This window comes from Vipera berus (genome assembly GCF_964194415.1).
Source record: "Vipera berus genome assembly, chromosome: 2".
NCBI classification, from domain to species: Eukaryota; Metazoa; Chordata; class Lepidosauria; order Squamata; family Viperidae; genus Vipera; species Vipera berus.
This window is the reverse complement of record NC_138203.1, coordinates 272,299,351-272,312,393: the sequence shown is the minus strand read 5'-3', so window position 1 is coordinate 272,312,393 and position 13,043 is coordinate 272,299,351. Positions and strand designations below refer to the sequence as shown.

Genomic DNA, 13,043 nt, shown 5'->3' with positions numbered 1-13,043 from the left:
TTGCTCAGCTCTGGTTTGGGGGGCACTTTTTTCAGGGCCATTGTAACTTCGAACAGTCACTAAGTGAACTGTTGTAAGTCGAGGACTACCTGTACTTCATCACTTTTTTTTTACACCTTGCTAGGTGACTGGTGGTACTCAGTGGTACTTATCCTAAAAGTGGTGAAAAGGATGAAAAGCCCTGTTCTAGTCCAACCCCTGCTCAAGCAGGAGACCCTATACAAAGTCAATGGGAGAAGCTGGATTTGCTTAATGTCTGCGGGATTCACTTAACAAACTGCAATGGTTCTCTTTAACAAGCACTGCAAAATGGTCACAAAGTTAGATATGATGCATTAACAACCGTCTTACTTAGCAATGGAAATTCTGCCCCCCCAACTGTGGTCGTAAATCAAGGACTACTTGTAATTTGATTACCTTCAGAGAATAAATGCCAAAGTGAATAATTTGCTGAAAATTTTACTGAGAGGCTAGCTCTTCATGGGGCAAGGGGGTTTAGCACTAAAACTTCATCGCTCAAACATTGTTATTTGCTCTCTGCTTTTGCATCTCCTGATGGTGAAATGGCCTCTGGCAGATCCTTCTCCGGCAGAGGCAGACAGATCTGGATGCTTCGGCAGAGGATGGCACCACCCCTCTCATTCTTGCCACACGACTTGGGGTCGAAAACATGGTGGAAGAGCTGGTGGCCAACCACGCTGACCTCCATGCCATAGATAAGAGAGGTGAGGCTCATGTGTGGCTCCAAGATGCTGGCTGAGTTATAACCTGAAATAGTATTAATGACAACTCTTCCAGGGAACTATGGTGGAAATGACCAAAGGACTGCAGTTCAGAGATATGTACATTTCTGACTAAGAAAGGGAAATATACTTGAAAGAAGCACCAGAGAAACGATGGAGCTATTGATGTTCTGATCCAGGAGTCCCCAATCCCCCGGTTGTGGCCCATTACCGAGCCTCAAGCCCTTCAGAACCAGGCCACAGAAGTAACGGGCGAGTGCACTTGTATGTTTGTGAGCATCTCCACTTGCATCAGCAGTGGACAACCACGGGGACATGTGCTCCATTTGCGGGAATGTGTGCCTTCCGCTCACGCAAATCGACCTGCGCATGGCCACTCACTTGCCTGCCACTCATGCAAAACCATCCCTTCTGTTCCCTCCCCACCCCCTCAGCAGCTGGTCTGCAAAGCCAGGAAGGTTGGTGAACTCTGTTCTGATCCACAGAAACCAGTTATTCTCTAATTGCACAGGGGACAGCCACTGTCTTCATACCCTATGAGATGTAAGATGTCAGACGACGGGTAGTTCTCGATTTACAACTGGTTACGATGGACCTCCTCAGGGTTACTTACAACCTGGTTTTGAAGTTTCATCTTCCCATAGTCACATGATCACATACTGGGTGCTTGGCAGTCAACAAGCATTTATAGCAAGAGCACTTAGAATTATATGCCGCTTTACAGCCCTCTCTAAGCGGTGTACAGAGTCAGCATATTGCTCCCCCCAACAATCCGGGTCCTCACCTTACTGACCTCGGAAAGATGGAAGATTGAGTCAACCTTGAGCCGGTCAGGATCGAACTCCTGGCAGTGAGCAGAGTTTGCATGCAATGCTGCATTTTAACCACAGCACCACCAGGGGGCTGGGATTTATGGCCATTTGCAGAATCCTGCAGTCACCTTGCCAGAAACTGGTGGCATTGGAAGACCACATTTGTTTAGCAATTGTGATGTTTAATGACCTCCACAAAAATGATTGTAAAAATCAGGCATGGTCATGTGACCTACTTAATGAGTGCTACCACTTATTATAGTGTAATTCCAGGCTCAATTCCACTCATAAATTAAGAACTACCTTTAAACAAAACCTCAAGAGTTGGAACTGGCCCTGAAGTCCTTGTAGTTTTGCCTCAGTAGGCAATCTAAGATCATTGGCAAAAGGTTGCTCGTCTGTGGCTTAAATATCTCTATCAAGTCTAGTGCATAAATAGTATTCAGTTATTCAGTAGTTTGTATTGTCAAGATCAAATTCTCCAATTATGGCACACTGCAGATGTGTTAGCTTTCCACTCCCAGAATTCTCCAAGAAAACACATTATTTACTCAGAATTCTGGGAATTGAAGTCCGCACCCTGGAGGACATGTAAGCTGAAGAAGATTGAATCCAATAAGTAAATAGCTTCTTGTATGTTTTACCTCCACAAGATGATGTGGAGCTGGAGGCAGATTTTCTTGGTAGTAGCCTCCCTATTATGGAATATACCTCCCCAGAAGATGTGATTAACATCTACTCCCTTGTATCTAGGAAGGTCTTTAAACAGTTTTATTTCAATGGGCTTTGGTATCGTACAGCGATTATTAGAGGAAGCTATGTGTTGTGTTATAAATTTGTTTCTTTATAAATTGCTGGAATGTTCTGGATTGTTTTCCTCATGTGTACTTTCCAGAGCCAGCCAAATGAGTTGTTCTATTAATGTTGTGAATAGATGGTATATAGGGCTTCCTGCCTGAGCAGGGGGTTGGACTAGAAGATCTCCAAGGTCCCTTCCAACTCTATTATTCTGTATATGTAACGTAAAACCATTAAATCTCTTTCTGCCTATCAGGGGCAGAAAATAAAACCCATCCCTAATCTATGTAAACGCTGTCCCCAATAATCTTGAATGTTGCTGTCTCTGAAGGTGGAACCTAACAGAGCTTCAGGAGAACAGAGTAGGACAATCTCTATTCACTTCTCCCAACTCTTAGACTTAAATTATGGTTGGCCTAGCATTATGGCATCTGAAGCCAGAGCCATTTGGACTGTACCAGATTGAAGGTCTAGCCAACACACATGCTTGGATACGAGCTGTGACCTTCGAAGGCCAACCTCTCTGGGAAGACCAAGTTCAGAATGGTCAGCCTAGGCCAGGGGTAGGCAACCTCGGCTCTTTTATGACTCACGGACTTTAACTCTCAGAATTCCTGAGTCAGCTATACTGACTCAGGAATTCTGGGAGTTGAAGTCCATGAGTCATAAAAGAGCCGAAGTTGCCTACCCCTGGCCTAGGGGGCCACCATTTCCCATTATCTACTTATTTTACATTAGAATCCAGGGCAGGATTCTGATGTTTCTCAGAGTTTCCTAAAGTAATGGAAGGAGGAAAAAAATGAGGGATGGCTTGCCCACCATTACTGAATGAAGTCCAGTTTCCCCACCCACCATCCTAGAGTCCAATTCTTTGGTTCATCCTTGGATTTCTCCTGTCTCACAGGGAAAAGTGCTCTCCACTGGGCTGCAGCTGTCAACAACCTTCAGGCCACCCTCATTCTGCTCAGGAATGGAGCCGACAAGGACATTCTAGACAATCAGGTAATGTACACTTGATTTCTTTTGGTGGATCCTTCTCTAGAAGGCTGCCAAGTCGTGAAAAAGGGATTCCTCAAGCACTAGAACATAAAGTTGCCTTGCATCAAAATCTACTACTTAACATTCTTCACACTATTCCAGCCTAGTTGGGAATGATAGAAGTAGTTCCCCCTATCTGGATTGCCATAAAGAGGAGATGACAGGTTTGGCACTAGAAGCAAGTGAAACGGTTTGAGGCAGAGTTGGACCTGTCCTATTATTATTATTATTATTATTATTATTATTATTATTATTATTATTATTATTATTATTATTATTATTATTATTATTATTATTATTATTATTGAATTTTTATACCGCCCTTCTCCCAAAGGACTCAGGGCGGTGTACAGGGCAATAAAATACAACGTACAAAAGTTAAAAGTAAAATTAAATTAATTTAGCCCTAATTTAGCCCTCCAGTAACTCAGGGGTTGGGATATGGTGGGATTGTTTGACGTGAAATTTCCAGCCAAAGATAATAGGGCTTTGGGAGACGTAGTTCAGCAAAAGCTGGAGGACTACACATCCTTTATTCCTGGGCTAACTGGAGTAGTGTGCTCTGCTTGATGGTACGGTCTTTTCCCACAGGTGAACAAATAAAAGTTTGGCTCTTGAGAACGTTTAGCAAAAATGCCATGCAATAAAATTGCTTAGACTTGAGATTTTGTTTGTTTGAACCATTGAGCAATTCATTTGTTCCCAACCTGGATGGTTGACGTTGGGCTTGGTAATGTGAGGACATATGACACTAACAATGGTCCCAAGATCATACAGGCCTCTTTTACTGGTCCTGTTTCACTCTATTTACAGGCCCAGACCCCACTGTTTCTGGCTGCCCGGGAGGGAAGCTATCAAGTGGCATCTCTTCTTCTGCAACATGGTGCCAAGCAGAACCTCCGGAACCATATGGGTCATCTCCCCAAAGACGTGGCACTTGAGCGTCTGCATCACGATATCCTCTCTCTGCTGGACAAACCCGGCCTTCCTCCTGGGACTGGGCAGCTTTCGCCACACAGGCCCCGCCCACAGCCTTCATCCAAATTGCACAGATGGCCATACCCTCCCAAGCCTTCCCAGCTCACTCCCGTTCCAGAGAACGAGGGACCTTTTAAGGACGCTACCCCATCAGAAGAGGCCATGGGGCAGACGGCGGAGTGAATCCACACCCTCTGCATAAGGACACTGTGGGTCAGTGATGACAGCCTCGGCCAAGGGCATAGCTTTCCCCAGTGAAATTTGCAGGGCAGTGGCTTGGATTGGTGGAATATCCAAGGGCAGTGTGGAGAAATGAAGAAATTCTAGCAGTGACCTCAAAGAGCTCCAGATGTTTCTGCTGTCACATGTGGGGATGTAATGCAACATGACTTGGATCCTGAGGTCATCTCACAAAATCTGAAGCATGTAGAGGGCAGCTCATCCCACCTTGCTACATCATCCCCAGAATATATTCCAGATGTGTTGGGATTTCAACTCTCGGAATACGGGCTGGTGGTCCCAGCAGCAGGATTTCAGCCCATCTAGCAAGGAGGAGAATGGAAAAGACCACTATACGACCATTGACTTGAGAGGAAGACTTAGTAGGCTGTCTTCCTAGAGCTGTCTTCAGAGTTGGTCTCTTTGCAGGGAAGGATTGAATAACCTGGCAATTTAGGCTGCTGAGAATTCTAGAAGTTGAAGTCCAACACAAAGGGCGGTTCTTCAGCTGGAAAAAGAAGATATAGAATGGAAGTGGATAATCTCAAGCTAGAAGGTTTAATCAAACCTTCCACCACACTTTCCCACTTGGTTAATTCCACTGTGCAAGTCAGCTCACCTTCCACTGAGAACGTGTCAGGGGCAACCGGTCTAAAGAATGGAATATTGTTACCAATTATACTCATTGTGCAAAAGCCAAGAAACCTCAAGTAAAGTTAAAACTCCCCCCAAACTGAACTCAGTTCCTGGCGATTTCATTTGTGTAAAAAGATTCCTTAGGTGGAAGTTTTCACCTTAGGTGGGAGTTTCATCTCGTTTTCACAATAATAACTACACCAGGGGTAGGCAACCTCGGCTCTTTTATGACTCATGGAATAGCTGACTCAGGAATTCTGGGAGTTGAAGTCCATGAGTCATAAAAGAGCCGAGGTTGCCTACCCCTGAACTATACCATCTCCCAACTTCCTTGCAAGCAAACAATGTCATATCTGGAATGCGTCACTAGAGGGATCACCGGCAAGAAGATCCTAATCCTGCTATATAGGGCTTTAGTTGGGTCTATGACAAATTTGCCACGGTCACTCGCCAGGGCCAACTCGTTGCAGGACAAATGTTACACTAATATCAAAGAAATGATGGGAAAGAATCGTTAAAGAAAGGATGCAAAAGGAAGGACAGGATGAAATGTGAATGGTAAAAATTAAAATACTTTTTAATTTAATTTTAAATAATTAGAATTGTTAAATTGTCCCCCAGTGAGTTGGCTGTGTCAAGTTATCCCATTCCTGCCTTAGGCATCTCTCAAGCGTCCAGTTCTGGAGACCTCACTTAACAAAAGGTATTAAGATAGAGTGAGTCCAGAGAAGGACAACAAAAATGGGGCAAGGCCTGATGGACAAAACATATCAGGAAAGATGAGAGAAAGTGAGTATGTACAGCCTGGGGGACAGAAACAAAGGGGGTGGGGCGTGATGGAAACCTTTAAATATATTAAGGGTGCAAATAAGGTCCTAGAAGGCACTATTTACAAGATCAAGCAAAAATTAACAGAGGGATAGAATCAAGATCACATGAAGTACTAATACCACTTTACAATGCTTTGGTAAGGCCACACCTGGAATACTGCATCCAGTTTTGGTCACCACGATGTAAAAAAGATGTTGAGACTCTAGAAAGGGTACAGAGAAGAGCAACAAAGATGATTGGGGGACTGGAGGCTAAAACATATAGGGAACGGTTGCTGGAATTGGGTATGTGTAGTTTAATGAAGAGAAGGGTGAGGGGTGACATGATAGCAGTGTTCCAATATCTCAGGGGCTGCCACAAAGAAGAGGGAGTCAAGCTATTCTCCAAAGCACCTGAAAGCAGGACAAGAAGCAACGGATGGAAACTAGTCAAGGAGAGAAGCAACCTAGAACTAAGGAGAAACTTCCTGACCGTTAGAACAATTAATCAGTGGAACAACCTGCCTCCAGAAGTGGTGAATGCTCCAACAATGGAAGTTTTTAAGAAGAGACTGGACAGCCATTTGTCTGAAATGGTATAGGGTTTCCTGCCTTAGCAGGGGGTTGGACTAGATGACCTCCAAGGTCCCTTCCAACTTATTATTATTATTATTATTATTATTATTATTATTATTATTATTATTATTATTATTATTATTATTATCAAGAGCGTGAAAGCATAGCCTCAAACTGACAGGAGGGAAGCTCAAAAGTAAATGTTAAAAAGTATTACTTCAAAAAAAGAGAAGGGAAAGCTGGGAACCAACTTCCAGCGGAGGTAGTGGGTCGACCGTCAGTAACTGAGTTTAAACAAGCTTAGGATAAATACATGTCTTGCCATCTGAAAAAGTAAAATAAGAACTAAAATAAAAATAAATAGAATAAAAAAAAAATCAATTAAAAGTAATAAAGAAATTAAAAAGAAAACAAAAGAGTTACCCTGTGGTAAGATGAACGGCCATTTTACCACAGGGTACCTCTTTCATAAATTTAATAGATACAGTTTAATATTTAATTTGATAAATAAAAATAAATAAATAAATAAAAAGGGCAGATTCAATGGCCCACTAGGTCTTTTTCTGCTGTCCGTTTTCGATGTTTCAGTGTGGAGATATTGGGGGGAAATTTATGGGAGGGAAAATTTACATCCATGAGGCTCAGCATGCTGAGAGCAACACACACACATACTTGGAGACTTGGGGTATGTTAAAAAAAGCTCATATAAAAACTACAGATTTATTGTGGCAGGAGCCGATGCCACTATCAACCTGCTGGCCGTTGACAATGCTGTAAGGCTTTGTTGGAGGGAAAAAACAAAAATTGAGCTATGGAAAGCGATGAATTTCTCCTCATTTGCCGAAGGCAGGTCGACCAGCTTTTTCTCCATTTATAAACAGACGTAGGTCCACTCGGCATCTTGTAGCTGCCATTTTAGGCCAACCGTGAACTGGCAAAAGGGGGTGAGGTGAAAAACAGTAACATTGTTCCGAGTGACGAATTTGGGGATATTCCCATTTCTCCTCAAAGGAAAAGCACAAGTCACGTGGGGCCTTGGAAACAGAGAGGGAGAGATTCAGTCACACCAGCCACCAGAAGCGTATGTAGAGCAGGAGCACCATAAAGATGAGGCCGGTGGCGGCAGCTTTGGCGTAAGCAGAACGGCTGTTGAGGAGCTTGGCATCATGGCGATATTTCTTGGAGAGAGTTGACAAGTTGCTGGCTTTCGAGTCCAGAGCTGAAGGAGAGAAGACAAAGAAAACACAATTGGCTTCTGTTGTCTTCCTTTTCAACTTTGCCAGGAAAAGCGGCTGGTGGCTCCCCATTTCTGGGGGTTGGAGGAGGGGGGGAAGGGGCAAGGCTCAGAAAGGAAGCGGTTCAAGAGCAGCATCGGCCATTTTGAATGGCCTCCCCAGACACATTACACGGGCTCCCCCTCTTTTTTTAATAGGAATTTCATTCAAAATTACAATTAAACAAAAAAGATAAAAACACAGGCCATCCTCGAGTTACAACAGTTTGTTTAGTGACCAAAGTTACAACAACACTGGAAAAAGTTGACTTAGGCTGTTTTTCACACTTATAGCTGTTGCAGCGTTCCCCAAGGTCACGTGATCAAAATTCAGATTCTTGGCAACTGACTCTTATTGAATTTAACTGAATTTATTAAATTTATATGCCGCCCTTCTCCCTAAGGACTCAGGGCGGCTCACAACAATAAAAAGTTAAAAAACATAAAAAAAATTAATGACCGTTGCTGTGGTGTGTGTGTGTGTATGTGTGTGTGGGTGGGTGGCTGTGTATCCCAATGCTCTTTACCACCCAATCACTGTCTCCGTTTCTACTCCTTCAAGATCAAGAGACTTTTCTCCAAGTATCACCTCTCTTCTCGGAGCTACATTCTCACGGTCAGGCAAGGGTCACGTCTGACCACACACACACTTCCTGTAGGTCTCCCTCCTGTACCTGATAAGGTCTCCCCTCTTTGAAGGACCTCTTCAATGTTGGTCACCATGATTTTCTGAACGTCCTGGAGCTCCACGTTGATGCTGCTTAGATGGCGTTTTGACCAAGTATCTAGGTAGGATTTTTTCAGCTTCTGGATGTAAATGTCTAACAAGGAAAAATAAGACAAGTCATATCTTTGCCTTAACAGGTATTTTGTTCCATCTAGATCAGCCTTCTACAAGCTGGTACCCCCAAATTTTCCCAACCCACCATGGCACATGAGATTCCTTATTCAGCTGTGGCCCAACCTTGCATTCCTCTCACCACGAAGAGCAAGAAAAAAAATTGGTTCTCCTTTTATTGATTTGTTAGACTTTTATAGGGACGCAGTGGCTCAGTGGGTTAAGACGCTGAGCTTGTCGATCAGAAGATCGGCAGTTTGGCGGGTCGAATCCCGAGTGCCACGTAACAGAGTGAGCGCGCCTGTTCCTCATCCCAGCTTCTGCCAACCTAGCAGTTTGAAAGCACGTAAAAATGCAAGTAGAAAAATAGGGGCCACTACGGTGGGAAGGTAACAGCGTTCCGTGTGCCTTTGGCGTCTAGTCATGCCGGCCACATGACCACGGAGACGTCCTCAGACAAACGCTGGCTCTTCGGCTTTGAAACGGAGATGTGCACCGGCCCCTAGAGTTGGAAACGACTAGCACGCATGTGAGGAGGAACCTTTACCTTTACCTTTTTAGACTTTTATACTTCTACAATCTCATACTGACAAAAACAGGAATAACAACAATATACGTTAAAGCAGTAAAACTATTTAAACCATTCCAGCAGGAGGGAATGTCCGCAGCCCAGGAATGAAGTGTGGGATTCTTGGTGTTTTCTGAGTTTGGTTGTTTGCTTGTGCACATGTCATTACCCAGGAAGGCAACACAATGATGTTACCTAGTTGGCCAATTAAATGTCTTCAAGCAAACATCCGAGCTCAGAGCGCACCAAGAACTCCACTGTTTAAACCAGGGTTGTCAGTTTAACATGAACATAATATCCCAAGAACAACCCCACCCCTTAATGGTAATTATTTATTAACTAATCAAATTAGTTAATTAAAGAAACCCTAGCAGAATGTCCTTTTGACTTTTGGAAAGTCAGCAAGAGGAGGACAATCTGGACCTCCTGTAAAAAGCGCATCCACAAAATAAAAGTCTGCAGCAGAGAAGCATCTCTTTCTCGCCGGGGGTGCATTGATTGGTAACGACCAACTTACAAGAGATTGTGGGGTGATTAGGAAAGAGACAGGAGAGAGAGAGAGAGAGCAGACGTAAACAATCAAGAAATATCAAAAGCTCTGGATGCTCCATTCCTGGAGGTTTTCAAGAAGAGACTAGAAAAACCATTTGTCTGAAATGGTATAGGGCAGTGATGGCGAATCTTTGAGAGATCGAGTGCCCAAACTGCAACCCAAAACCCACTTATGTATCGTCAGGTGCCGGGTGGGAGTGGCCCATTGGGTGGGCGTGGCTGCGGTGGTAACGGCAGACTGGTAGGAGTAAAAAGTTCAATCAATCAATTCCAACTTTGCGAGATCTTTTTTTCTGTGAAAAGTTGATTGATTGATTGAACCTTTTTTTTTTGCACACGGCAGTGTTGGCCTAAAGCGAAAAGGTTTTATAAAACCCAGCAGAAGGCCTAGGACTGGGGCAACGGCGTGCGTGCCCACAGAGAGGGCTCTGCATGCCACCTGTGGCATGCGTGCCATAGGTTCGCCACCACGGGTATGGGGTCTCCTTTAGGAGCAGGGGGGTTGACTTGAAGACCTCCAAAGTCCTTTCCATATGTTCTAAGACGCAGGAAGTCAGCCTGATGCTTATATGCTTATAACTGAACTTCTATCAAAAATGGCAAGGGATGTGGTGGCTCACTGGGTTAGGATGCTGAGCTTGTCGATCAGAAGATCGGCTTTTTGGCGGGTCAAATCCCGAGTGCCACGTAACAGAGTGAGCACCTGTTACTCGTCCCAGCTTCTGCCAACCTAGCAGTTCGAAAGCACCTAAAAAGGCAAGTAGAAAAATAGGGACCACTACAGTGGGAAGGTAACAGCGTTCCATGCGCCTTTGGCGTCTAGTCATGCCGGCCACATGACCACGGAGACGTCCTCGGACAAGCGCTGGCTCTTCGGCTTTGAAACGGAGATGAGCACCAGCCCCTAGAGTCGGAAACGACTAGCACACATGTGCGGGGGAACCTTTACCTTCACCTATCAAAAATGGCAGCCCAAGTGGTGAAAAAACCTGGGAAGAAGCAATGCATAACATTTACAAAAATCTTCAATAAAAATCAGCATGGGAAGTTGCAGATTCTAAGTTTCTATATTCCCTCCAAATGAGCTTTAAAGATCCCTGACTGAAATGTGTACAACTCTTCTTTCCTTGGTCTTATCCAACTGCTCAAAGCATGGCATGGCCTACATTCAAGGCGGGGGTGTGGGTTTCAAATCCCAGAATCCCCCCCAAGCAGCATAGTCACCCAGAGGGAATTCAAGTTGGGAAAATGGCCACTTTTGAGTATCCTGGCAAGTTCTCAACATAGTGGGCAGAATCTGTGTTAGATACCAATGGAGTTTCGTTCCCATTTTGTCCCACTGAATTCAATGGGCAAATGACTCCTACAACATCAATCCCATCGATTGCAAGGGAAAACATAGTGCAACCAACTTGGTCTGGCCCTAATCTTTTAGCATTTCAAAGCAGCCCATACTTAAACATGGATTTGTGATTTATGCATGTATTCATGGTCCTGATATTCCTCCAGAGGTCAACACGGCAAAGTTTTTTCCACCTCAAATCCTTCCACTCTTTTATCCCCAAACAGTCCTAACAGGTTGATAAAGATGAGAAATAATGATCAGGATGAACTTGGGTGAATTTACCTGCTAATCCATACCCCCTTTCCAAAAAGCCAAATCAATCTGCAGCCTGTCACTGTAGGCAGCCTTCACTCTTTCAGCTATTTAGGCAATTGGTCATCTGACCAAGATCCAACTTTCATAACTCTACACTGCCTCCATGCTCTTTTGCCCTGGCAACAATGGGAATTCAGAAACAGAGATGCAGGAAAGACTCATCGAAAATTATTTTGGGCCTAGACTACAACTTTGTGAAGACTACACTGGGGGTGGTGGTGGTGTTATTTTATTTCTTCTAAGAGCAACAGATGATTGTGGCAGATAAAATTTTGCACCCCGTGAAGGAAGTGAGGAGAAATATTCAACACAGTGTTTCTTCATCTTGGCAACTTTAAGACGTGTTTCTGGGAATGGATCCCACCATAAAGAGTTCTGCAAAGTGGCATCTCTGGACATCAAGAGATCTGTCCCCATCCTAAAGGTCTGGCTGAGGAATTCTGGGAGTTGAAGTCCACACATCTTAAAGTTACCAGACTGAGAAACTTGATCCAACACAATGAAATTAGGCGTCAACGCTGCTAACATCAGATGTTTTTCCTTTGACAACATATGGAGATGCAACCATTTTCCTTCTTATGTTTTACTCTTAGAATTAGATACTGGGTGGGGGTGGGAAGAGGAATGTGCATGGGACATATTGTTAGACATAACAATACTGTACCTAGTGTGTGAACCATGGTTAATGAAATAAGAGATGATAAGAATTGGCGGGTTGGAGAACTGGAGGGAGAGCCTGCATTTCAAACTAATTGGAGAATGTGGTTTATGACTGTTAATTGGAGGAGGGAATTGTGCTTTGATGCTACCTGGTCAGAGGAGGGAATTCAGATTTTGGCCTCGACTATGTAAACGCCAATGTTATGCTTCTTGAATAAAGATTCTTTAAGGTAAACAATGCCTTGAAGTTCTTTGAAGAGTTTCATCTGTCAAAACCATGACATTATGGGGACTGAGGAGCGATCATCTCTTTGAGGTAGACCAAATCAAGAACCAAACATGGGAAGAATTCTAGGAATGCTCTTTCCTTGACTTACGACCACAATTGAGCCCAAACATTTGGTTGCTATGTGAAATATTAAGTGATTTCCCCCCACCACCATTTTACAACTTTTCATGCCACAGTTGTTAAGTGAATCATTGCAGTCGTTAAGTAACATGGCTATTAAATGAATCTGGCTTCCCCCGTTGACTTTGCTTGTCAGAAGGTCGCAAAAAGCGATCACATGATCCCGGGGCACTGCAACCGTCATAAATATGAGTCAGTTGCCAAGCCTCTGAATTTTGACCATGCGGCTATGGGGTTGCTGCAATGGTCGTAAGTGTCAAAAACGGTCATAAGTCACTTCTTTCAGTGCTGTCGTAACTCTGAACGGTCACTAAATGAACGGTTGTAAGTCGAGGACTATCTGTATTGCAGTAAAGTAGAACATCAGGACCATGAAAACCCATTCCAAACCTTCCCTGCTCCCGTTTACCTACAACAAAATCAAGGCGGGATCATTTGGAGCCTTCCAATGATGTTTGGGGATGGGGACAGACA

At 43.9% G+C, this 13,043-nt stretch overlaps 2 protein-coding genes across 2 annotated transcripts in view; one reads left to right on the top strand and one right to left on the bottom strand.

Annotated features, from left to right (window-relative positions):
- NOTCH4 (notch receptor 4) overlaps window positions 1-5,529 on the top strand; it is a 58,170-nt gene extending 52,641 nt beyond the window's left edge. Inside the window, exons 24-26 of the mRNA XM_081316253.1 lie at window positions 578-725; window positions 3,258-3,355; window positions 4,205-5,529. Of these exons, the coding sequence (XP_081172379.1) occupies window positions 578-725; window positions 3,258-3,355; window positions 4,205-4,552 (594 nt within the window). The 3' untranslated portion in view covers window positions 4,553-5,529. The remainder of the gene's footprint in view (window positions 1-577; window positions 726-3,257; window positions 3,356-4,204) is intronic.
- Window positions 5,530-6,850: 1,321 nt separating this feature from the next.
- Window positions 6,851-13,043, bottom strand: part of LOC308664363 (vesicle-trafficking protein SEC22b-B-like) — an 8,618-nt gene continuing 2,425 nt past the window's right edge. Inside the window, exons 4-5 of the mRNA XM_081321573.1 lie at window positions 8,557-8,703; window positions 6,851-7,828 (exon numbers count right to left, since the gene is read on the bottom strand). Coding sequence (XP_081177699.1) covers window positions 7,671-7,828; window positions 8,557-8,703 — 305 coding nt within the window. The 3' untranslated portion in view covers window positions 6,851-7,670. The remainder of the gene's footprint in view (window positions 7,829-8,556; window positions 8,704-13,043) is intronic.